Source organism: Tupaia chinensis, unplaced genomic scaffold (genome assembly GCF_000334495.1).
Source record: "Tupaia chinensis unplaced genomic scaffold, TupChi_1.0 Scaffold149383_1, whole genome shotgun sequence".
In the NCBI taxonomy this organism is placed as follows: domain Eukaryota; kingdom Metazoa; phylum Chordata; class Mammalia; order Scandentia; family Tupaiidae; genus Tupaia; species Tupaia belangeri.
This window is the reverse complement of record NW_006209227.1, coordinates 1,442,287-1,468,940: the sequence shown is the minus strand read 5'-3', so window position 1 is coordinate 1,468,940 and position 26,654 is coordinate 1,442,287. Positions and strand designations below refer to the sequence as shown.

General features: G+C 44.3%; 1 protein-coding gene and 1 pseudogene across 3 annotated transcripts in view; one reads left to right on the top strand and one right to left on the bottom strand.

Moving 5' to 3' along the window:
• Positions 1-26,654, bottom strand: part of DIS3L2 (DIS3 like 3'-5' exoribonuclease 2) — a 456,478-nt gene that overhangs the window by 389,829 nt on the left and 39,995 nt on the right. Inside the window, exons 2-4 of one of the 3 annotated variants that reach the window (XM_006171131.3) lie at positions 20,445-20,549; positions 8,833-8,979; positions 8,144-8,301 (exon numbers count right to left, since the gene is read on the bottom strand). In XM_006171131.3, coding sequence (XP_006171193.1) covers positions 8,144-8,301; positions 8,833-8,884 — 210 coding nt within the window. In that variant the 5' untranslated portion in view covers positions 8,885-8,979; positions 20,445-20,549. Of the gene's footprint in view, positions 1-8,143; positions 8,302-8,832; positions 8,980-18,928; positions 19,025-20,444; positions 20,550-26,654 lie in introns of those variants that run through there. The other 2 variants (XM_027769346.1, XM_006171133.3) reach the window with 2 other exon arrangements.
• LOC102484931 (interferon-induced transmembrane protein 3 pseudogene) lies at positions 25,479-26,014 on the top strand (annotated as a pseudogene).

The window sequence follows — 26,654 nt, the reverse complement described above, 5'->3', positions numbered from 1 at the left end:
AAAGAAAGAAAGAAAGAAAGAAAGAAAGAAAGAAAGAAAGAAAGAAAGAAAGAAAGAAAGAAAGAAAGAAATTAGAAGGACCATAACGATTTTATTCTATATTTTCTATCCCAAACTGCCCAATATAGAAAAGCAAACAGGGAAGGCTAGAAGCCTTGTTCCAGAACAGTATCTCTGAGTTTGAGTGGAGAACAACTCTTAAGAACAGGACCTCAGGGACAGACCCACGAGAGTGCACACGTCACTGCTAGAAAAGAGACTATGGCAGAGCTCCGCGGCAGACCAGTGGCTCCTACGGCATGACAGAGGGACCGCCAGGGAAGCCCATCAATGGATGGTCTTTTAAGGAAAAGAGACTTCCAGCAGAGGTTCTGTCTTTTTTCTTTTAATTACCAGAGAATAGGTGCATTCACCAAAGAGAGACAGACAGACAGACAGACAAAGAAAGAAAGCGCCACCCATTGGGGCACAGTCACACTGCAATACTTTCTCCTCCATTTCTCCATCCTGTCTTATTTTGGGCACAGATGCATACATGCCTGGCATGTTTGCTGCCAGGACTGGGATTCGAACTACAGTTGCCCATGTAAGATCTGGCTCCGTTAGTGACTAGGCCACAGGGCCAGCCTGGATGTTCTGTCTTACCTACAGAGATCCAAGGCTCTTATATCTGTATCTTTATAACCATCCCTTAACCTGACCCAATATCCGATGTCTATTCCTCCTAAAAACCATTCCTAAGCCTGGACCTGACCAGTGAGGGTCCGAGAGCCTCCACCCTGTCTCTAGCTGCTCCTGTGACGCTCTGACTTCTCTGAAACCTGGTTGTTCCCTGGTGCTGCAGCTTCCCTTGAGTGCCTTCAAGGGAGTCTGTTTTCTCTCTCGTACTCCACATATCTCGGGGACCAAGGGGAGGAATGTCTCCTCATTTGTGGCTTTAATCTTTTCCCTCCATTTTCCTTCAAAAACCTCAGATATTTGAAAGTTCATGTCATTAGCTCTAGTTCTTCCTCCTTGGTGCTGGCAACTTCAAACCCTCAGCCATCGCCCTAAATCGCTACACTCTGACTCACAGCTACCGCCTTTCCCGCCACCCGAGGAACATTCTGGGGACTTCACGGCCATACTGACAGCCAGACTCATGCCACTCCAGCTGTGTCTTATTCCAGCTCCCTCATGTCCATAGTCTGGACCCTGTCTTCACTGCTAATTATACTACCTCCAGATCCAGAAACAATCCCACACTGGCCGTCATGACCATCTGTCCTTCCAGCTCTGTGGCAGAAACCCCACTTCAACAACTCCTCGGCTTCACTAAGCCCTCCTACCCATAGCCCTGACCACATTTTCAGTATACATTTTCTTCCTCCCACTCTGTATACTCCTTTCCTGGGCCACCAAGTTGTCATGACCTGTCATTAATTTCTTGTCCGTGAAAACCCTAAGCCTCAGGTCCCTTCTTCCTCTTATCTTCGACAGCAAAGATCCACTGTCCCCCCCCAACTGCCTACCTCCTCTGCTCCAGGTGCCATGGCACTGCAGGGACATACCACACAACCAGGCTAACTGGTCTAACCTGGCAACCACGAACGTGTTTTATTTGGCTGACAAGATGCCTGAGAGCACTTAAAGCTGAGGAATTTCACACTAAAATCATGAATTTCCAGATTTTCTTTAAAAACCCCAAGATCTAGCAGCTGTGGACAGTGATGTCCTCATGGCAGCACCACCTGAACTGAGCAGCAGATACTCCTCGCAAAGTAATAAAAGCCCCCTCAAAGCCACCTACACAGACACACTGCACGCCGCACACAGATACACTGCACCTCACACAGCACACATGGGTACACTGAACACTGCACGGTACACACAGATACTCTGCACACCACACACTGCACACAGATACACTGCACACCACACACCACACACAGATACACTGCACACAGATACACTGCACGCTGCACACAGATACACTGCACGCTGCACACAGATACACTGCACGCTGCACACAGATACACTGCACGCTGCACACAGATACACTGCACGCTGCACACAGATACACTGCACGCTGCACACAGATACACTGCACGCTGCACACAGATACACTGCACGCTGCACACAGATACACTGCACGCTGCACACAGATACACTGCACGCTGCACACAGATACACTGCACGCTGCACACAGATACACTGCACGCTGCACACAGATACACTGCACGCTGCACACAGATACACTGCACGCTGCACACAGATACACTGCACGCTGCACACAGATACACTGCACGCTGCACACAGATACACTGCACGCTGCACACAGATACACTGCACGCTGCACACAGATACACTGCACGCTGCACACAGATACACTGCACGCTGCACACAGATACACTGCACGCTGCACACAGATACACTGCACGCTGCACACAGATACACTGCACGCTGCACACAGATACACTGCACGCTGCACACAGATACACTGCACGCTGCACACAGATACACTGCACGCTGCACACAGATACACTGCACGCTGCACACAGATACACTGCACGCTGCACACAGATACACTGCACGCTGCACACAGATACACTGCACGCTGCACACAGATACACTGCACGCTGCACACAGATACACTGCACGCTGCACACAGATACACTGCACGCTGCACACAGATACACTGCACGCTGCACACAGATACACTGCACGCTGCACACAGATACACTGCACGCTGCACACAGATACACTGCACGCTGCACACAGATACACTGCACGCTGCACACAGATACACTGCACGCTGCACACAGATACACTGCACGCTGCACACAGATACACTGCACGCTGCACACAGATACACTGCACGCTGCACACAGATACACTGCACGCTGCACACAGATACACTGCACGCTGCACACAGATACACTGCACGCTGCACACAGATACACTGCACGCTGCACACAGATACACTGCACGCTGCACACAGATACACTGCACGCTGCACACAGATACACTGCACGCTGCACACAGATACACTGCACGCTGCACACAGATACACTGCACGCTGCACACAGATACACTGCACGCTGCACACAGATACACTGCACGCTGCACACAGATACACTGCACGCTGCACACAGATACACTGCACGCTGCACACAGATACACTGCACGCTGCACACAGATACACTGCACGCTGCACACAGATACACTGCACGCTGCACACAGATACACTGCACGCTGCACACAGATACACTGCACGCTGCACACAGATACACTGCACACAGGTACACTGTGCACAGATACACTGCACACAGATACACTGCACGCCACACACAGATACACTGCACACCACACGGCGCACACAGATACACTGCACACAGATACACTGCACACAGATACACTGCACACCGCACACTGCACACAGGTACACTACACGCTGCACTGCACACCGCACACTGCACACTGCACACAGGTACACTACACGCTGCACTGTTTCAAGAGCTTTATTTCTGTCAACTAATGTAGCCCTCACAACCACACTATTGATTATCTTCCATTTTTGAGGTAAAGAAACCGAGAGGTTAAATAAATTGCCAACTTTCATGTCACAGTCAAGCCCCAGCTGCGCGACTCCAGGCAACTACTGAGAACTGCCTCTCTGTGAGAGGTGCCATCAGAGCCCCTTCACTGGCTTATGCCATCTGTCCCCTTCTCGCCCCAATCAGCACCACGGTCTAACCTTTGAGCTTCCCTGTCTTGGCTAATGGCAACCCCACCCATCCAGGTGCCCAACTGAAAAGCAGTAGTCACCCTTCAGTCCTCTCTCTGCCCCACCTCCCACACTATCCCATCGGCATTCACGGCAGTTCTCCGGGTCCCGTCCACCCTGCTCACGTCGCCAGGCTGTCTTGCCTGGTTTACTTCAACAGCTTCCACTCTCAACTCTGCGTCTCATGACGGCCTGGGAGATGTTTCTAAATTGTAGAACAGATCCCTTTCTTCCTCTGCTCCACGCACCCACTGTTCTTTGAGTAAAGCTGACTCTCCCACACAGCCTGGGGCCCCTACCTGATGCCCTCTCTCCAACACATCCCCTGGCATGGTTCCCTTTGTCGCTATGTTCTAGTAGGCTGCCTTCCTCCCGTGCTGCTCCAGGAGCTGATCTTTCTGCGTAGGTTCTTTCCCAATTCTTCTAATAGCTGACTCATTCCCACCCTTCGCACCTCCACTCAGAGATAATCTCCCACAGGCCATCCCCATGGTGCCTTGTCATCATCTCCATCCAGGGCCCCTTCCAGGTGTGTCTATCCCATTCAATCATTTCTCCAACGCCCCCCACAACCTCCCACCACTGTACATGTGGACAGACAAATGACACCTGCTCTTTCATGTGAGACCTTCCTTATTAGAAGATAACTCAGATACTGCATGATCATGCGTTACTGCTGGTCAGTTTTAAACACAAAAAAGAGATTCCTTTGGTCACCGTGGTCTTCTTTTGCCCACACAGGGTAAAGAAAATCCTAATGAAACATCCAATTATTGGTCAAGGTATTGAAAACAAAATATAAATACTACTCCACTCCCATTGTTTTAAAATTCTCCTAACATCTCTCAATGTAAGTTTCTTCTCTGCAGAGGTCACAATATGCTTAAGGCTGAGTACAAAAGTTAACAAATGTTTCAAAATATATCTGATAAGTTTAATTTTCTCCAAAAGCACTAAAATACTCTCCTTTTCTGGCTTTCTACCTTACCCAGCAAGGCCTGCACCCGGAAAGTTTATATCAGAAAGCAGATGGCCTCTGTTTCTCTGCCTATGAAAATCTTATTTACAGTGTTGTACATTTCACACGGTGACCTCATATCTGGAACCCATTCCTTTCCCCATCTGCAAAGAACAACTGTTCTCAGATGTGGGGGGAGGCCCTGGCGGCAGAGCCTCATGATATCACAGGCCAGGAGGAATCACTTAGAGCTCCTGGGAATGAAGCTGTTATATTGATCGGATTTTTGTTTTGCTTTATTTTAATGTCAATAAAAATTAAAAGGGACCAAAAGCAAATCCTGTTTCAGAATAGTGACTGTCCTCTCCCTCCTTCAGTTATAAGTTTCCCTCATCCTTCTCAAAAGAGAGTATTTTGACCCTTTATTGAGTCCATAAACACTTAATATAAATTGATTAAGCCTCTATCAACTGCCAAGCACTACGCTAACTGGTGGAATGAGACATGACTCCTGCCATCAGGAAGCGGACAGTCTATTTGGGGAAGCATAAAAGCCCAGAGATGGTAATAGGTTTAAAGTGTTGACCAAAAAAGCCAGCTTCCAGAAAGCAGTAACCACCAACTCCACTTGGAAAATTAAAGTGAGGCTTCTCTAAGTGGGTAACATTTAGGTAGGACTCAAAGGGCAAGGACGATTACATCAAGATGGTGGGAAGACGCATTCCAAGCCTGAGGAACAGCATGTACAAAGTCACACAGGAGAAGCAAGGAGCACAGTTCTCAGAGGAAAGGTCTTAAAGTCCAGGGTGAATGGAGCAGAGTGGCCCGGGGGAAAAGTGATAGGACATGAGAGTGGGAGAGGCACAGAAGGTCCACACACGAAACGAGAGAGGACCAGGAGATTTGGAGCACAAGAGAGGTCTGCGTGGGCTGAATGAGGACGAGCAAAGGGATGGGTTACCGAATGGACAGATGTCCAGGTAAACTTCTACTCTCCTAAGAGAGGCCTTGTCGAAGAAAGCCAGGGGATGCTTTTTAAAAAGCCAATAGTACTCTAATGATAAAGATCAATCATTTGTTAAAGGACAGTTTTTTATTTTTATTCGAGAGTCTATATCCATTACATGTGCACTTGACCAAAGGCAAATATAAAAAAAGAGGATAAAAGGGAAGAGAAGCCCAGCTACAGTGATGTGGGGCGCTGCTGCACAATGCTAGGGTCACATGGGAGGCCTGGGTTTGGACTGTGGGCTGACCCAAACAGGACACCCGTGCACACCTGCGATCCTAACTGGAAGGCTGAGGAGATGATCACCACATGGTGAAGTGCACAGATGTATCTGTGTGTGTCTGTGTGTGTCTGTGTCTGTGTGCGTGTGTGCATGCGTGTGTGTGTGTGATGAAAGAAAAAATCAACTTAAAAGAAAAGGAAGAGGGACCAGCAGTTAGCATAATGGCTTTGTCGCTGAACTCCCATGTAGTCGACCACGGTTCAAGTCCCAGACCCAGTGGCTTAAACTCACACCAGGTGCATGTGCATGCGTGCCCAAGATCCCAAGAGGAGAATGGAGGAGAAGGGATTGCGGCGTGGCCATCTCCTCTGGGGGATGATTTCTCACTCTCTGTCTCTCTGTCTCTTTCTGTCTCTCTGGGGAGCACACATGTCCTGTAGCAAAAAGGAAAAAAAAAGAAAAAAAGAAAAAGAAAAGGAAGATAACATTATAGCATCTGTTAAATGGTTAGATATTCAGCAGAAAACACAAATATGGTAAAAACTGGGCTCTCAGAAGTAAAGAAATGGAACACAAGGGCAGTTCAGTGGTGCGGCAGTAATGTGCTACGCAAGAGAGGCTGGATCCTACAAGGTAACCATGGTTTAAATCTCCAGCCCAATCACACTGAAACACACAGACATGTGTGTGAGAGTCCAAGATCCAGTGGGCTGGAGGGCAAGAGGAAGGAGCCCAGTGTGACAAGACTCTATGGAATGTGCCTCTCTCTCTCTCTTTCTCCCCCTCTATCTCTGTCTCTCACTCCCCTCTCTCTGCCCCTATGATTTCTGGGCCTGTGTGCATGTGTGTGTGCACACACACACTCTCACAAATAAAGAAATTGGAATACAGTCAACACTTACAAGCGAGCCAGGTAATACACAGCAATATTTCTTTTTTTTGGGGGGGGGAGAGTTTTTTGCTATGGGGCGCGTGCACTCACCGTAAAGACAGAGAGACAGAAAGCGAGAAATCACCCCCCGGGGGAATGGCCAGGCCACAATCCCTTCTCCTCCATTCTCCTCTTGGGATCTTGGGCACACATGCACATGCACCCAGCATGAGTTTAAGCCACCGGGTCTGGGACACAAACCGTGGTCGATTACATGGGAGTCCAGTAACATAGCCATTACGCTAACTTACACAGCAATATTTCTATACTAACCCAAGAATTGTAAAATAGACTTAATTCAAAGAATATGTAGTCTGCCTCCCTTTCTAGTCTCAAAACCTGCATGTATTCCATGCCTAAGGAGACCCCAGCTGCATTCTTTCATGCTATTTCCTAAGTTTCCATGAGCACTGGTGCCACCACCTCTCCATCCTGCCCACACACACAGATAGATCACTCACTAACAGAGCTGGACAATAGCGGCCCTTGGATAATCACTCCACGGGTCACCTCCTCCAAGCCTCTCCAGAACCTTGGTCCACACAGCTTCTCAGTTTCCCCACACTGCCCCATAAGCCCAGTCACTCTGTGACCTGAGCACTTGCCACTTTACCCCACATGACTGCCATCCCCCACCGGGCTGCAAACGTGAAAACAGAAAGGCAGTCTTATCCCTTCTGCCAGAGAGCACCCACACAGCATGCTCTGAGCCAAGACTGGTCCTGGCTCCCACGATGCTCAATAAAGGTTTGCTCTGCCAAGGTACGAAGCTCACTGTGGACTTTTTTATAAAATGCAAAGCACTCAACAAACATTACCTATTGCTATTTACTGTTTCCTTCCCAACTTTATCCATTTCTCAGTAGTTCAGCATCCATGAGCTCCAGGCAAACCCAATTTCCCACTTCTGTCTTTAGCAGCTCATTCTCTCCACTTGCAAAGCTCTCTCTCATCTTCACTTATCCAAACCACATCAAACCATGGCCTGCCTCAAATACATCCCTCCCAGTGAAGCACCCCAGGCAACCCCAACTGGAGATACTGCTCGTCCTCTCAGGCCTCAGAGCACTCTGCCTGTCCTGTGGGGAGGCGCTTCTCACCTCTAAACGCACTGTGGGTCTAAGAGGCAGTAAGCCCGGAGCCTCATGTCATCCTCTCTCCCGGCACACAGCACCAACAGGAAACAGTTTAACGAGTAAGGAACTGCTTTGGATTCCACATATGCAAGGAATAGCCTTCTGGTAGATTTTAAGCACCTGGATAAGTGTTCCTCTCTTCAGGCCTTCTGAAACTTCCTCCTTGGACATGTAGGTTTCAAACACGCTCTTTTTCTTCCCTCGCATGGACTTGTTCTTTGACTTTTTGTCACCTGGTGAAGCACCAACACCGTGTGGTCCAACCACAGAAGACACACCTAGAAACATGAGGCAGCGATCAACTCTTTCCTCATACGTCTCTGTATTTTCAAAACTGGAGATGCCACACAATTTTGTTATTGTTATTTAAAAAGACCAACGACAGAATAAAACTCCCTGATGATGATTTCAAAGAGTCACGAAAAGGCAGAGTGGAGAAGGAAACATGAATACCACGCACATGGAGAGACTACGCATTAAACAGCACCACGGCATGTATGGAGCATAATCTGCGTAACAAGCTTGGTATGCTTTGCTGTGCACAGGCACAATCTTTATAAAAGTAGGAAGTAATAGAAGATTGTCACTTCACTGGAAGGAATTTAACAGCTGTACTCAATATAGCAATAAATTAAGACAACAAGAAACCACATCTAATTCTAGAACACATAACACAAAAGAATATTTAATAGGTCACCGAAAGGATGACAGACCCCCTGAGTCCCAAGAGCCACCCTCTGCCTGCACTCCCATTCTTCTTGTAAGGCAGTGCTCCGCTGCAAGGACACACTCCATTTTCCTTTTGCTACCTCTAGGGGTCCCCAGGGGCCGGAGGTTCAGCCTGTAGTCAGGATGGCTCATTACTGGTTCCAAGGTGGCCTCTTCTCTCTAGTCCAGGGAGCCTCCACTGCTCTGCTCAGAGTTCTTCCTGCCTTGAGCAGCTCGGCTGTCACTAGCTGAAACAAAGAGAGATTGGTGACTGGAGAGCAGCGGGCCTCTGTCCCCTCGGAAATTCAGATGGGCTAGGATGGCCAAGGCAACATGGTCCCCTCCTGGATCCTGGCGTAACACTGTCCTGGGCAGTAGTCAGGCATAACGTTTGTCCGAGTTTCAAGGCCTCAACTTCACAGGTGCCACTAGGCTGCTGCTTTGAGCCACCACAACTAAAAATCTCTACAAACAGGACAATGAGGCAAAAAAGAAGGAATTATGTAGTTGTATTCCAATACACAAAAACAGGAGAAAATGTGGTTTTGAAAACGGCAGAACAATCTAGAATGCAAAAACTAAACTAGGTACTAAATTAGGGCTCAAGATGTAGCAGTTACTAAGCTTAACCTAAATATACTTTTTATACACACACATGCACCCGCACACATACACACATATACAAACAGCTCTTCAGAATTCATCATCGAAACCTAATTCACTGCCACAAATTGATCCCCAGCACTTTTAGGAAACCCCATACAGTTCACAAGCTTTCAAAAAATGGCAATATATTTGCTGGATATCTATTCCCCTACTCTTACCTGCCATCAGCTCAAACCAACTGTCTGATCAGAAGATCAGGCCGCTCCTTCTAAGGAAAACAAGAGCCGCCACGCGGATCAGCACACTGGGCTGTGGGGTCCTGCAGCCAGCTGCCTTCTACCTGGATTCTGATCATGTCATCACAACCTCTACTTTCTCACCTCTGCCGGCCATGAGACTGAGTCAAGTCCATATTTGCACATTTCCAAAATCCTGGTGGGCAGCCTGCTTTCCTAGAAAATGGATCGCGATGTCATTCTAAACAGTGCTTCCATTTCCTCTACGTTTCCTATCCTTCACCAAAATGATGTAATTTTTCTCTAAACTGAAACTAATATTAATTCAGGAGAAGAAAAGCAACAAAGACAAAGGGTGACAGGATACCTAGGCCATGAGTAGATTCAGAGGCAAAGTTAATCCAGTTAGGAGAAGGGCAAGAAAGAGATGGCCTTAACCAGGAAGGGAGTGAGAGAGCTCAGATTGCCTTCGAGTTTAAGCCAGAAGCGCATTCATCCACTCATTAATTCAACCAATACTCCTGCCAGACACTATATGAGGCACAGTGAGGGATACAAAGGTTTATGAGTGTTTAAGTCGTATCGAAATGACAACTAACTCCAGGTGAGGAGTGGTAGGCACTATATGTCTTTTAAAGTATGCAGACATGCACATACGAGAAAGAAGGGGTATCTCCAGGTCAGGAAATCTGAAAACTTTAGGAAAGATTTTAAGGAAGAACTGCAAATTTAAGAAAAGAGACTGCTGGGGAAAAAGAAAAAAAAAAAGACAAATTAGAGATACAAACAGAAAAACACAGACAAGTTCTTGCAACATTAATTCCATTTGGGCAGAATCCAGCCTATATGAAGGGAGGCAGTGGCAAGAAAATTAAAACAAGTTGGAAGGTCTAGAAAACCAGCCTGGCTTTTCAAAGGCATTTGGGAGTTTCTGGAGCATGAATGAGCAAAAGAGAAAACACAGCCTGGCACAGGAGTCGGCATCCTCTGAGACTGAGAGAGACGGGGCATCTGCACGTAGAGGAGAACCAGGAAGAACCATCCTAAAGATGTAGGAAATGAACAGATGGACAAACAGAAAGGCAGGCTGAGCTAGAGTTGCACGTGTGGACCCTGAAAGGAAGAGACCCTTCCCTAGTGCTGGCGACCAGGCAGGTGGAGAGGTGAGCGAGGAGGTGGCAAGAAAAGATGATGAATTCTACTAGGGACAATATATGCCTCCGTATGGAGTGAGCCACCAAATATAGCCACGAGGAGCATCATGCCACTTGCTCAACACGATACAACATGGAACAAGAGGCTATGCCTTATAGTACATGTAGTAGGCTGTGCCATCTAGGTTTGTGTAAGTACGTGGTTCACACAACAGTGAAATCACTCAACAGCACGTTTCTCTGAATATCTCCCTTCAATAAGCAATGCATGACTATACTTGTAAACTAGGGCATAACATAGAGAAATTAGCTATTTGCATAAAGACGGTAACCCAAAGTGTTCAAGAATGGGTGGATTGCTGAGAAAGGACAAGCTGACACAGAGGAAGGTCTAGGACAACAGACGAAGAAGCAATCCCCCTGTCCCCTGACAGCTGCGAAGGCCCGTTCACCTAGGAGAAGTTCTGGGCACTCTTCCTTGACAAAATTTAGATTAAGGCAACTTTTAGGAAATGCAAAGAAGTGGGAGATATAACAAAGAAGCTAATAAAGATGTAGGAAATGAACCAATAAAGCAGGTGTTAAGAAAACAAGGAGACAAGACCTCCTAAAGGAGTCCAAAAGATTCGCGATCAGAGTTTGGGCCCACTGTGAATGAGAATACAAATAACAGCAGCCTTGGGTAGGATGAAGGCTTAGGGCAAGATGCCAACAATTCAAAAACAAGAGTCAGAACTGAAAATAAGGTAGCAACCCTGGTAAAGACAAAAGTTCAAAGAAGAGAGTTACTGTCAGTTAAGTGAAATGGAGCTTCAGAGACGTCAACTCGCATGTCCCCAGGTCAACTATGTTTGTACCTTTCCTTTAGCATGAAAATCCCAGTTTGTGTGATTTGCATGTCTCCTGAATTCAGAAAGACAAGCAATGTTTAGTTGGTTCATCACTGTAACCCCAGGGGCCCCACAGTACCAAGCTCAAAATAGGTGCTCAAAAGCCATTCCTTAGATGAATTAGTTTGTTTTCATAAATAAGCAGTGAGAACATCAAGCAGAAAAGAATCATTCAGAGAAATCACATTAAAAATAAGTCAGCAAAGAATGAGAAAAGAACACAGGACCGAGGAAACGAAAACGGCAGACAGTCAGGCACGGAGTCAAGGCTCACCGGTGGGTGCTGACGCACTGGAAGGTGGTGGAAAGGTTCTCTGCGTACGTGAGAGGCAAAGCAGAAGCAAGTAACCATCCGACCCCTGGACATAGCTGTGAAGGCCCACTCACCTCCTGAAGGAATCCTGAGCACTCCTCCCCTGACACACTGAAAGTACAAGTCAATTTCCAGCCCTCACCAGCTTGCAGAATGGGGACCACTGCCCTGCTGCCCACTGGTTCCTAGAGAAGGTATCCTAGTAAGGAAATAGTCATACATTCTGAAGAGCTGGGCTGGGGTTAAGATGATAGGGCAAAACTGTCAATAGTGTCACATGGTACAAGAGGGCAGGAATGATGAAAAATGGAGAAAAGACACTAGGCTTGAGAGAGTAAACCTGAACAAAGCACTTAGGTGGGAGAAGTAATGCCTTGAAACCCTCTATATTCCCCAACCCCAACACAAAGCACACTGCACAGCAGGCAGTTGGAAATCTGAATAAACAAATCCTACTTGGGACAGAAGTCAGGTTACAACACAAATACATTAATAAGAAGTGTGAAGAGTAAGGCCAGGACTGCGCTGGAACAGCCCAGAACTAAGGTACAAAATCTGGAAAAGCAAAAGTCCTGCAAGTGCCAGCCCCACACTTGCAGAACCCAAGAGTGAGCGCATCCTAGAATGTCTGTGTTCATGCATCTCTTGTCTTAGCCTAGTTTCAGCGCTATGAGCAGCAGGAGCAGATAAAATTTATGAACCTACGTAGTGCGGGTATAAAAGAGAGAAAGTCAAAAGACAGGGTTAAAGAGAGAAAAGGCTGGATCTATTCAGAAGCTCAGAAAGCAACAAAGGAAAGCAAAAGATGGAGAAAACAAGTGAAAGAGGCCTAATTGATGGAATAACAACAAAAAAAGAGTACAGAGTTTAAATAGATTTCTGTGAAATTAGAAAGATGAACAATTTACATTACAGACCAGCGAGAAACATGGACTCATCAAAAAGCAAGACACTACTTAACATCATTTTTAAAATAACCAGTAGTTCCTCACTTCACAGCATTTTGAAATCAATTTGGGTTTGAATAAAATTTAAATGTTTTAAAATGAGAGACAAAGACAGAAAGAAAAGGAAGAAAAAAGGGAAAGGGAGGAGGCAGGAGGAAGGACATCTAGAACAGCATAATGAGGAGTTTGACAAATATTATCTACCCAAAACAAAACCAATACAACTGGACAAAACTGTCAAAACCAATTAAAGACCCTGACATTGACCAAAAACAACAAACTGAGAAGCACGGGCTCAAGAAAATCTACTGAATCTTGGGAAGAACTGTGGAAGTTCGTAGTGTTTCAGTTTGGGGCTCCTGCCATCCCATACTTACTCCCAATTCATGTGGTGGGAGGAACTGGGGGCTGTAGACAGAGCCTCTCTGTGTTGTCACCAGAATTTTGCCTCAGCCTCCCAAGTAGCTGGGACCACAGGCATGCCCCACCATACCTAGCTCTCCCAAAGTGGTCCAGGAATCCCCAGGAGGTAATTCAAATTTTCAAATTCCCAGCCTATACATGGGAATTCTTCCCTAGTCACGTAGACATTCTAAAGAGCTATTCTACTCTGTCTGCTTCACTCAACAGTCCAGAGCCGCTTATACCAACTTTACTGAACCCTGGAGTCTCTCGAATAAGCAATATGTATTCTAAAATTCCCTTGGTATGTGGAGGGTTTTCAACATAGACATCCTACCTGTTAACTGGAAAGGGACCCATCTACTTCCACAGGGCAACCACAGAACAAAAAAATGAAAGAGGGGATCTCTCTACAAACTATAGGAATTAAAAGGATTATAAGGGAATACAATGAACAACTGCATGCTGTTTATACAACTTAGACAAAGCGAATTCCTAGAAAGACAAAAGTTACTGAAAGTGACTAAAGAAACAGAAAACATGAATAGACTGGTAACAAGTAAGGAAACGGAATCAGTACCGAATTTTCAGTGTTTCAACAGAAAAATGTCTATGCCCCCAATAGCTTCAGTGGCAAATTCTGCCAAGCATTGAAAGAAAAAAAAAACAATACTAATCCTTTAAAACTTTTATCAGAAAATAGAGGGAACTCATTACATAAAGAAAATATTCCCCAGATACCAAAGCCAGACAAAGGCATCATAGGAGGGAAAAAAAATGAAAAATTTTAACATATAAAACAGTCCAGATTTTTAAAAATTTCATGGATCAGTTTTGTTAATTCATATTTTCTATAAACATCTGTCTGGGCCAACAGATAGTGTGGTAGTTAAGACACTGGACTCCTGGGACCAGCAGATGGCATAAGGGCTATGTCACTGGACTCCCATGTAGTTGACCACGGTTTGAGTCCCACACCACTGTGCCCAAAAGTCCGAGAAGAGAATAGGGGAGGAGAAAGGATTGCAGCATGGCCATCCCCCAGGGAGTAGTTTCTCGCTTTCTGTCTCTCTCCATCTTTAGGGAGCATGCACGTGCCCTATAGCAAAAACCTCTCCAGAAATAAAAAGATACTGGACTCCTACATGACTGACCATAGTTCAAGTCCCGGACCTAGCAGCTTGCTTTCTCACTTTCCCTCTCTATCTCGCTGTCTCCATCTGGTCAAATTAAAAATAAATAAATAATGATAAATAAAATTTAAATCAATAATTTTTTTTAATCTTTAAACTGAAAAAAATTTGTCAAGTTCATCTAAAATTTCATGATGGAGGTAGAATGTTGTTCAAAAGATCCTCCTGGGATTTCCTTTTTTTTTTGGAGAGGTTTTCGCTATAGGGCGCGTGTGCTCACCAGACAGACAGAGAGAGACATAGAGACAGAAAGCGAGAAATCACCCCCCAGGGGGATGGTCACGCCGCAATCCTTTCTCCTCCATTCTCCTCTCGGGATCTTGGGCATGCACGCACACGCGCCCAGCGTGAGTTCTAAGCCACCGGGTCCGGGACGCGAACCACGGTCGACTACGTGGGAGTCCAGCAACATAGCCATTACGCTAACTGCTGGTTCCCCTGGGATTTCTTAATACCTAGAACTGTGCTGTCCTTTCTGAAGTAATGAGAATTTCCTACATTTGTTTTGTCCAACATGGAAGCCACTAGCCATTTTTTTGAGCAATTTTAAAGAATGACTATTGCAACTAAAAACTTGTTACGTTTAAAACATCTGTACTTCAACTTTATTCTCATGAGGTATTCTATAAGGTTTAAAATACAAAACTGCCAGTGACTGTCTCTACTGTGAAGACGTCATTCCGCTGTCTTAACATCTCTGCTGTTTTTGTTGAGAAGTTAGCCATTAGTCTAATCGTTGATTCTCAGAAAGACTACTGTTTTCTCTCCCCATCCCAGATAACTTTGGAAATTCTTCTGTCTTTGGTTTTCTGCAGATTGACTACGCTATGCCAAAGCCATGGGTTTCTTTAATAGCCTAGGTGTTAATACAGTTTCTTAAATCTGTTGCTTAAGAGCCAGCAGGTGTCATGGGGGCTAGGGGAACTGGGTCCCACATGGCCAACTGAGTGGTTCAGGTCCCAGACTTGGTGGCTTGATGAACACACCGGCACATATATATGCATGCCCAAAGTCCCAAGAGGAGGATGGAAAAGGGATTGTGGCATGGGCCCCCACAAGGGGTGACTTCTCACGTTCTCTTTTTCTTTCTCCAGTTGATCACACACACTCTTATAGAAAACTAAAAAATAATAATAATAATCTGTTGTTTAACAATATTCATCAGTTTTGGACATTTTTCTATCATATTCCTTTTTCTTCTTTTTTAGGAGAGATTTATGCTATAGGATACGTGTGCTTACTGGAGAGACAAAGACAGACAGACAGACAGAAAGCAAAACATCCCCAGGGAGAATAGCAATGCCGCAATCCCTTCGCCTCTTAGAATTTTGGGCATGCACAGACACATGCCTAGCATGAATTTTAAGCTGCCAGGTCCAGGACTTGAACTGCAGTCGACTACATGGGAGTCCAGTGACATAATCATTACACCATCTGCTGGCCCCCATACTCCTTTCAAATACTGTTTCTACCTATTCTCTCTTAGCCCTTAGGGACTCTGATCTTGTGATCTCATCAATGTGTCTATGTTTCTCTCAATCTCCTCTGCCTTCTTCATCCTTTTTTTTTTTTTTTAAGATTTCAGTCATAGGGCAGGTGTGCTCGCCAGAGAGAAACGGTGAGAGAGTAAAAGAAAAATCACCCCCCTGGGGTAATAGCCATGCCACAATCCCTTCTGCATTCTCATCCTGGGATTTGGGGCATACATGCACACACATCTGGCATGAGTTCAAGTCTTTGGGTCTGGGACTTGAACTGCAGTTGGACATGTGGGAGTTCAGCACCTTAACCACCATGCCACCTACAGGCCCCTTTTCCATCCTTTCTACTATGAATTTTTCCACTTTACTAATTCTCTCTCCAGCTCTATCTAATCTTCTGTTAAATCCATCAAGTTCCTAATTTTCTTTTTTTAATTTGCTATAAGTCACACGCTCACCAGAGAGGGGAATAAAGAGAGATAGAAAGTGAGACAGTATACACACACACGCGCGCACACACTTCTAGAAGGGAGGATGGCCACACCACAGTTCCTTCTCCTTTATTCTCCTCTCAGGATTTTGAGCATGCACACACACATGCCAGGTGGGTTTTCCAAGCTGCCAGGTCTGGGACTCAAACCATGCAGCCATATGGAATCCAGCCACTTTAACTACTATGCCAATGATTGGCCCGTTACTATGCTTCAAATTTAGAATTCTCCTTTCCTTTTTTTAATTTTCCAGTTCTCTGCTGAAATGCTGAATGTTGTCTTTTCTCTCTCTGAAAAAGGTAAGCATAACAATATTAGCAATACTTAAGTCTAGTCTTTGGAACTTTAATATGAGAAGCCCCTGGGGATCTAATACTATTTTCTGTTGCTTCTGTTACATTTTGTTCATGTAATTTGATCACGCCTGATTTTTTAAAATAATTATTTATTTAATTTTATTTATTCATCCATTTATTTTAATTTGACCAGAGAGAAACAGAGAGAGAGAGAGGGGAAGTGAGAAAGCAAGCCACCAGGTCCAGGACTTGAACCGTGGTTGGCCATGTGGGAGTGTCCAGCACCTTAACCACCATGCCACCCGCTGGTCCCGATGCCTGATTTTTTCATATGGGTTGGACATTATATTTGCAGAAATTTTCTACTAACAATTTGAGGTCTGGTATATTATCTTCCACACAGGATTTACATTTGCTTCAGCCAAGCACCTGAGACAAAGACAGTGCATTACTTCAATCTTTTTTCAGGGTTTAAAAATATTCAGAGTGGACCTCCAATCCCCATGAGGGCCTATCTACACCCAATTCACCACTACTTTTAGGTTGTGCCCTTCAGAGTACCAATCTAAAGTAAGAGTGACTCGCTAGAATCACACACACCCACGTTAGCAGTGATTTCTCACTTTCTCTCTCCATCTTTGTCTCTGAATTCCAGTCCCCATCCCTTTGGTCCTAAGAAACTATTAATGTACTGCTCGATTTTTCAGTAGACCCTGCTGAAAACCAGGAAATATCCATTGGGGAAAAAGAGCCACAAATAGTACGTTATTTCCGTAACCTTTTATTCTCTCTTAGATATTCACTCTATTATTTCCCTTTAGGTATCTTCAAGCAGATTCAAGGAATAGGGTAGGGTGAGGGGCTGGCTGGCTTTTCTACTTGTTGTCTGAAGGAACTGGTATCCAACTATTTTCTCTGTCATAACTGAAGGTATGTAACTCTTAACTCTGTAATTTTTGGTCAATGCTTTCAATTCCCAACTCCCTCCCAGTCTTCTCCCTAACACAACATCTCCACACCTGCACCTGGTCTCTCTCTCCTTCCTATATTAGGGAATGTCCCTGCATATTTACAACCTATTCTTCCCAATGTACGTTCTCTCCCCTCTTTGTATCGTCTACTCTAGAACTGTACCACAGCCATTTTCTCTCCATAAGAACTTCCCAAGAGCACGCAACCAAGTTAAAAGCATGACCCTGCTCCCCCTTTATGTGTGTCAAGCTATCTGCTAGCATTCCATTTTTCTCATTCCTATCCCATCTAAAGTTTTAAAATGTAGTCTTGGAGCTAGCAGGAGGCATGGTGGTTAAGGTGCTAGACCCCACATGGCTGACCATGGTTTCAGTCCCAGACTGGGCATGCATGCACATGCAAAATTCCAAGAGAATGGAGGAGAAGGGATTGTGGCATGACCATCTCTCCCAGGAGGTGACTTCTCATTTTCCTTCTCTCTGTCTCTGTCTCTCTCCAGTGAATACACAAGTCTCGTCTCCAAGAAAACAGAAAAAGAAAAAGAAAAGGGAAAAAAGTGGTCTAGACTCATAAACTCTATTTCCCACATCACATACTCTTTAATTCTCCTTGGAATAAGACTTTTGTCCTCATTATCCAAGAAAGCTCATCCCGGGGAGTAAAATCCTCATTACTTAAATAATGGCATATTCTCAGCATGGCTTTCACGTGTGTGAAGAATACCAATAAGCAGCACTAAGGACTACAACACTTCACCCGGCCTTCAGTACACCACAGGGTTCGCTCTCGCTCGCTCGCTCTCTCTCTCTCTCTCTCTCTCTCTCTCTCTCTCTCTCTCTGCAATTCTCAGCTCTCCTTAGTGACCCCTCTACTTTCCCTTACCTCTTAAGTCTTCACCATTTACAAGACTACCCTTAAGCCTCATCTCGCTTCTCTGTTAAAGTGTTTTAAATCTACATCTCCAGCCCTGCTGTCCAAAACTCTTCATTAACTTTCCAACGTCCTGCTGAGTAATACTGGCAAGCACTTTGCATGCAACATGTTTCTAATTCAAATTATTATTCTCCTCAAACTAAATTTTCCACCTGCGTATTGCATCCAGATTAATGACCTCATTATCATCCCTAGGCAGCAAACAGTAGTCATCAAATCTCTCTCCATTAATACTCTATTACCAGATTGTATCTATTCTATCTTTAAAATTTGTACTAAATACCTTCCTTTTCAACTTGGGTAGCACTGTCTGAATTGAAGTTGTTCCAACAGTGTAGCATAAAGATGACAATAGTTTCTTAACAGGTCTCTCAAACATTGATCGCTTCTTCAATCTGTATTTTACTTAAAACAAACAAGCAAAAAAGACATTTTATGAAGTACCTGTTCAAAACCCTTCAGGAGGTGTCACTGAATTCTGTAATCTAACCTACCTTTCTAGTCTCATCTTTTAATAAAAGTTCTTTCAATATCAAGCCAGGTGAATTCCTGATGAAAATAGTAAATTGGCCAAGCCCATGCTTGGTATCAAAGACTGAAAAGTTACTTACAAATAAATCAGGCTCCAACTAAACTCTGAAAAATATCAGAAACAGCTATAGATTCTAAAGAGTAAACAAACAGAGACAGATTGCCACAAGGAGTAGAAATCTGGGAAACGCCTAGTATTTCAGTGAGTTTCATGGTATGGTTTGGTTTGGTTTGGTTTGGTTTGGTTTGGTTTGGCTGGGGATGGATAGAAGCCGTGCCCCAAGGGCAGGCTGCCATCACGGTAGTGCAGTGTAGACAGCTAAAACATCAACACATAGCCCCAAGCCGCCTGGCAAGAAGAAAGGGAAAGAACCTGGGCAACCAGAGATGGCTGCCAATGGCAATCTAGAACAGGTAAGAGCCGAGGAAGAAAACTCCCTAATTCTTCTGCACGCTGTATGGGTCCCAGACAGCTGCCTCGACTGTACAGATGTGTAGGAGACTCAAATCAGTGCAGCATCTCCTACAGGAGAGAGACGTACAACCTGAGCCTATAAGGGTATGAAGCTAATTGCCAGTGGAATAAGAAACATCAATATTGTTCAGAGGACCTGAACAGAATTCAGTCGATACAATGCAACATAATAGTAACTATATTTAAGACACAATCAAGATGACAAAGAACTCAGAAAAAAATGACCTGCTCTAAAGAGAAAAAAAATTAGTACCTCCCATCCTCAACATGACTTAGATGTTAGAATTATCAAAGACTAAATCCACTTTAATAATTCACTAAAGTAAAGGGGAAAACATTCAAAATGACTGAAAAGATACAAAAGTCCAATAGAGAAATTAAAAATTACTTTAAAAATGAGTATTGTAGGGGCTGGCATGTGACATGGTGGTTAAGGCACTGGACAGCCACATGGCTGACCACAGTTCAAGTCCCAGACCTGGCAGCCTGAAAATCAGGCCAGGCACATGTGTATGCATGCCAAAATCCTGAGAGGAGAACAGAAGAAAAAGGATTACAGCATGGCCATCCCCTACTGGGGGGTGTTTTCTCACTTTCCCTCTCTCTGGCTCTCTCTGGCACATGCACATGCCTTGTGACGAAAACCTTTAAAAAAAGAGAAAGAAGGATAGCACCCTGCCTATGCCGCCAACCTCTCTGCCTCCACGGGCCATGCTGCAGACCTAGACCTTGGGCTTACTGGCCACCAGAATCACTTCTATGGGAGGACGTCGGAAATAGGGGAAAGACATACCCAACTGCTGGAACGGGAGAGCCACACTAGTGCTGTGACAGGCGGACTGTCACGTAAAGAAGTCTGGATCCGCGGTCTATCTCCTGCACCCGAGGAAGACAGTTTCTGTAGAATGAGAGAAATGCGTGCACATTCACACAGGCATGCACACACACAAGTGACTTCAGAATTTTTCTTGAAATAAAAATTCCTTTGAAATTCAAGTTTTGAGCAAGTGATCATACAAGACTCAATTAACATATATAAAAGGCAACAATGTATAGCACATTTAAGTTACTCTGTTTACAACTGAAATGGTATAAGAAAATTCAGTAGTAGAAAAAAACTGAGTAGAGATGAGACAAAAAAAGCACTGACAATCATAACTGACTAAAAAAATAATAAAATAGTGGAACCAGCAGGTGACATAGTGGTTACGTTGCTGGACTCCCACATGGCCGACTGTAGTTACTCCCACATGGCCGACTGTAGTTCGAGTCCCAGACCTGGCAGCTTGAAGCTCATGCTGAGTATGTGTGTATGGTGCCCAAAATCCCTGGAGGAGAACAGAAGAGAAGGGAATGTATTGTGATCATTGCCCCTGGGGGGGGGGGTGATTTCTCAATTTTCTTCTCACTGTCTCCCTCTCTCTCTGGTGAGCGCACACACCCTATGGCAAAAACCTTAAAATAATAATAATAACAAAATATTAAAGTCAACAACTTTAGTAAAGGTCCATAAAACGACTCTGTTGTATCTTCAAATTTAAATAAATAAATAAATAAATAAAATAACTCTAAAAAAGTAATTACAATGCTTACAAAAATATAAATACAAAATGAATACATACAATATCTGAAATTAAAAATTTGGTAGATGCACTCATTAGAAAAATAGAAAAAGATTAAAGACTTGGTGAGCATTAACTATCAACAGACGTTATACAATCTGAAAAGCAGACAATGAAGATTGAAGGACCAGAAGTTAGTGTAATGGCTATGTGGCTGAACTCCCACATAGCCGACCGCGGTTTGAGTCCCGGACCCGGTGACTTAAACTCACGCCAGGCGCGTGTGCGTGCATGCCCAAGATCCTGAGAGGAGAATGGAGGAGAAGGGATTGTGATGGGGCCATCCCCCCCTGGGGGATTTCTCTCTTTCTGTCTCTCTGTCTCTGTCTTTCTGGCAAGCGCACGCGCCCTATAGCAAAAACCTCTCAGAAAAAAAAAAAGAGAGAGAGAGAGAGAATGAAGATTGAGTAAAAGATGAAGCAAGCATTATGGACTTACAATATAAAAAAGTTAAGCATAAAGCTAACCGGAGTCTCAAAGGATAAGGAGATAAGAGGTCAACAAGAATAGAAAAGAGCATTGATTGAAAACATCCCACATTTGGATCTGGGACTCAAATCTAAATATAGAGATCCAAGAAATTTGGTAAACCCCAAAGGAGAAAATTCTATCTAGACTCATCATAATCAAACTGTTGAAAACCAGTGAGAAAGAGACAAAGGAAAATGACATACATACAAGGAAATGACATCCTGAATGGCCGCAGATCCTTATCATCGTCAGTAGTGGCCAAAAGACAATAATGGCACGACATATCTTTAAAGGGCTGAAAGAAAAGACTGTCAGCCCTGAATTATATATCTGACAAAAATGCCCTTCAGGAATGAAAGTAAACTAAAGACATTTTTCAGGTGAAGGAGACAAATCCACTACCTGCGGAAATGCACTACCAGAAACACTGAAGGAAGCGCTCTAGGCTGAAGGAAATGATATGGGAGCAACAATGGGATGTTCACGAATGAAAGCTAAACACTAGAAATATTTAATTTATGTAGATTATATCAATAAAGTAGTAAAAAAAATCATAAGAAAATTATTTTTAACCTGGAATTCAAGGATAGGAGTGGAATAAAGACATTTTCAGAAGTAAAGGCCAATAAAGAATTCATGTATTCTTTCTTACCAAGCTAGTGAAGGGTATGCTCCACCAAGATGAGAGGGTAAACTGAGAAAGAAGGCAACATAACAGGGAAGACATTCGGTTACAAAAGAAAGAAAGTAATTTTCCAGGATGACAAAGAAAGGGGATCCCAAGATGGCAACTCAAGATGCATCAGGAGCTATATCCAGAGGCCCTTGCTACCGGAGTACTTGCTGTCCTTTAATCAAAGGTAGGATGCCTGGGTGAGCCGGGTTCACTCCTCGTTAGGAGTGCAACATGAGTGTAGCCTACCGGGTCGTCAGAAAAGTCATGATGTATTTTTCTATGTTAAAAATGTCTTGTGACTTTTCCGACGACCCAATAGTCAAGTTCCTGCTCCCCTTCTACAGTACCTTGACTTCAGGCCACTCATTTCACCTCACAGAAGTGTTCTACTTCGATCATCTTCTGAACTTGTGACTTAATTACAGGTACACTATAGTATGCTTGCTTTTATGTAACAAAGAAGAAACAATAAAAAATAGACATGCATAGCCTCATTTGCCCAAAAAGACATACAATGCAGTAAATTAGAACCTAGTAGTATTAGTTATCAACAGGGTAGATGTGAATAGGGTGAAAGAAAGCAGATGGAAACTGGGTAATAAATGGACATGGGAGTAACATTTCACTGCATATGCCTTTTTAATGGTCTAACTTTTGAAACGTAAACACACTCATGATTGACATAATCAAAAAAATAAAAAAGCCATTGGGTCAGAAGATGGCATAGTAGTTAAGGTGCTGGACTCCCACATGGATACTTATGGTGCGACTCCCAGACCCAGCAGCTTGAAACTCATTCCAAGTGTGCATGTGTGTGTGTGTGTGTGTGTGTGTGCATGCACATGCACACATGTGTATGCCCAATATCCCAAGAGGAAAACAGAGAAGAATTGTGGCATGGCCCACTCCCCCTGGAGATGATTTTCTCACTATCTCTGTCTCTATTTGTCTGTCAAGCACATGCACCCTATAGCAAAAATAAATAAATAAATAAACAAACAAACATAGGGAAAATAATGGCTTAAAAATGTAACGCAAGGGGCCAACAGGCAGCATACTGGTTGGTCTCAACTGACTCCAACATGACCAACCACAGTTCGAGTCCCAGATGTGGAAGCATGCTTTCTCACTTTCCCTCTCTCTGTCTCTCTCTGGTGAATTTAAATAAATAGAATAAGTAAAAAATAAATAAATAATTATTTTTCAAAAATGCAATGCAAAATGGAGGGACCAGCAATTAGCGTAATGGCTATGTCACTGGACTCCCATGTAGTCGACCGTGGTTCGCATCCCGGACCTGGTGGCTTAAACTCACTCTGGGCGCGTGTGCGTGCGTGCCCAAGATCCCGAGAAGAAAATGTAGGAGAAGGGATTGTGACGTGGCCATCCCCCCAGGGGGTGATTTCTCACTTTCGGCCTCTCTGTCTCTGTCTGGCGAGTGCACGTGCCCTAAAGCAAAAATCTCTTCAAAAAAAATGCAATGCAAAATGGAAACAAATGATCCTAACTCTATTTAAAATACAACAAATATTTACGAAAAAAATTAAAGGCACAAATATTTGGGAAAATATTACTGCATTCATGGATTGGAAGAATTAATATTGTTAAAAACATCCTTCCTACCCAAAGCAATTCACAAATTTAATGTAATCCCTATCAAAACCCCGATGTCACTTTTTACAATAGAAAAAACAATCTTAAATTTCATATGGAACCACAAAGGACCTCAAGTAACTAAAGCAACCTTAAGCAAAGAGACCAAAGATGGACACACTACTTTATCTCAAGATACTCCATCAATTTATAGAAATTAAAATAGCATAGGGCCAGCCCTGTACCCTAGCAGTTAAAGGAGCCAGATCCCATGGCCGATCAAGGTTCAAATCCCTGTCCAGCAGCTTGAAAACCATGCCCAGCATTTGTGTGTGCATCCCCCAAGTCCCAACAGGATAGAGAAGGGGAGTAGAGGGAATAGCGGCATGACCACACCCCACTGGGAATGCTTTCTTCCCCTCTGTATGTATCTTCCCATCTCTCTCTGGCAGGTTCATGCATCCTCGGAGGGGGCCTAGCAGGGGAAGCCATCATAGTACTCCTGGACATGAACAGGACTGACAGATTAATAGCTCTTTCTTGATTCTGTGGGTTCTGGTACATAGCTGTTCTTAGTGGGTGAAACTATTTGTCTGATTAATTCTGAAAATGAATAAGACCCTGGAATGCTAACTAGTTACACAACCCTCAAGCAATTGAGGGTCCCCCAACTTCTTAAAGGGACAAGTGGCATTCATCCACCTGAGACTGAGCACCAACAGATCCATGACAGCCTTGGAAGTCTGTAGCTGTATGCACATTATACTGATTGGCTATGACAGTGTATGTTTACCCTACACCAGCAGGCACAGGGTAACCCATTATACCCCATTCGTGATACGAATAGGAAACTGCAACCATTACCTGTGAATGAGGAGTTTCCAGTAAGTGCAGGTCACATGCTCACATCAATTAAGTTCCTACTCTTCTTCTTCTTCTTCTTCTTTTTTTTGGAGAGGTTTTTGCTATAGGGCACATGCGCTCACCAAAAAGACACAGAGAGACAGAGAAACAGAAAGCGAGAAATCACCCCCCAGAAGGGATGGCCACACTGCAATCCCTTCTCCTCCATTCTTCTCTAGGGATCTTGGGCACACACACACGCTCCCGGCACGAGTTTAAGCCACCAGCTCTAGGACTCGAGCTGCAGTCCACTACATGGGAGTCCAGCGATATAGCCATTACACTAACTTCTGGTCTCTTAAGTTCCTACTCTCTCTACACACCACCCATCACTATTATCAATTGGAAGATTTAGTGAGAAAAAAGAAAATAAAAACAGAATAACAACAAAAAAAAAAACAGCATGGTATTGACGTGAAAGCAGACACATAAGCCAACAGAACAGAATTGAGAACCCAGAAATAAGTGCACAGACTTACTATCAAGTGTTCTTCAAAAAAGACATTAAAAATATACCAAGGAGAGAACAGCAGCCCGCCCCGCCATCAGAGCCGTGTGCGCCATGAACCACGCTTCCCCAACCCTCTTCACTCGCGCCAGCACCGGCTCTCCCCCAAACTATGAGATGCTCAAGGAAGAGCACGAGGTGTCTGTACTGGGGGCGCCCCGCCCGCGGCTCCGATGGCGCCCACCGGGATCAACATCCGCAGCGAGACCTCGGTGCCCGACCACGTGGTCTGGTCCGTGTTCAACACGGTCTTCATGAACTACTGCTGCCTGGGCTTCGTCGCATTCGCCTGCTCCGTGAAGTGTAGGGACAGGAAGATGGTGGGCGACGTGATCGGGGCCCAGAACTACGCCTCCACCGCCAAGTGCCTGAACATCTTCGCCCTGGTCATCGGCCTCATTCTGACCGTCATGTTCATCATCCTTTCACCGCGCCCCAGTAATAATTGCAGATATGATTCAACAGATGGAAGTCTTTCCAAGGCTCATAGTCAATGGCCATGCTGCAGCCATGTCCACCCCCACTGCTGGCCTGCCCCTTGCTATTATACAGCCGCTTCTCCTCACTTTGACTACAAGGGGATTCAATAAAGTGCACGTGTTTGTAAAAAATAAAATAAAATACCATGGAGAGCAGACAGTCCCTTTAATAAATGGTAGTGGGGAAAACTGGAGATCCAGATGCAGAATGAAATTAGATCATCTTCCATCATACATAAAAATCAACTCAAAATAGGTTAAAGGCTTAAATATAAGACATAAAACTATAAAACTAGTAGAAGAAAATGGGAACAGCTCAGTGACATAGGTCTGGCAAAGATTTTTTGGCTATGAACCCAAAAACACAGGCAAAAAACTTTTTAAAAAAAGAAAGAACAAGTGAATGGTCTTACATTAACCTAAAAAGTTTCTACACAGCAAAGGAAATCATCAACCAAGTAAAGAGGTAACCTGTGGGTCAAGACAAAATATTAGGTCGCCAGGAGCGTCATGACATAGTTTTCTTGTTTTCTGTGCAAAAATGCATCATGACTTTCCCAAAGCCCCAATATTTGCAAACCATACATTTGATAACAAATCAATATCCAAAATATATAAGGAACTCAAATAATCAACAGCAAGAAAACAGGTAACCCACATTAAAAAAATAGACAAAGAATCTAAATAGACATTTTTCAAAGCATGATATACAAATGGCTAACAGTATAAGAAAAAATGCTCAACATCACTA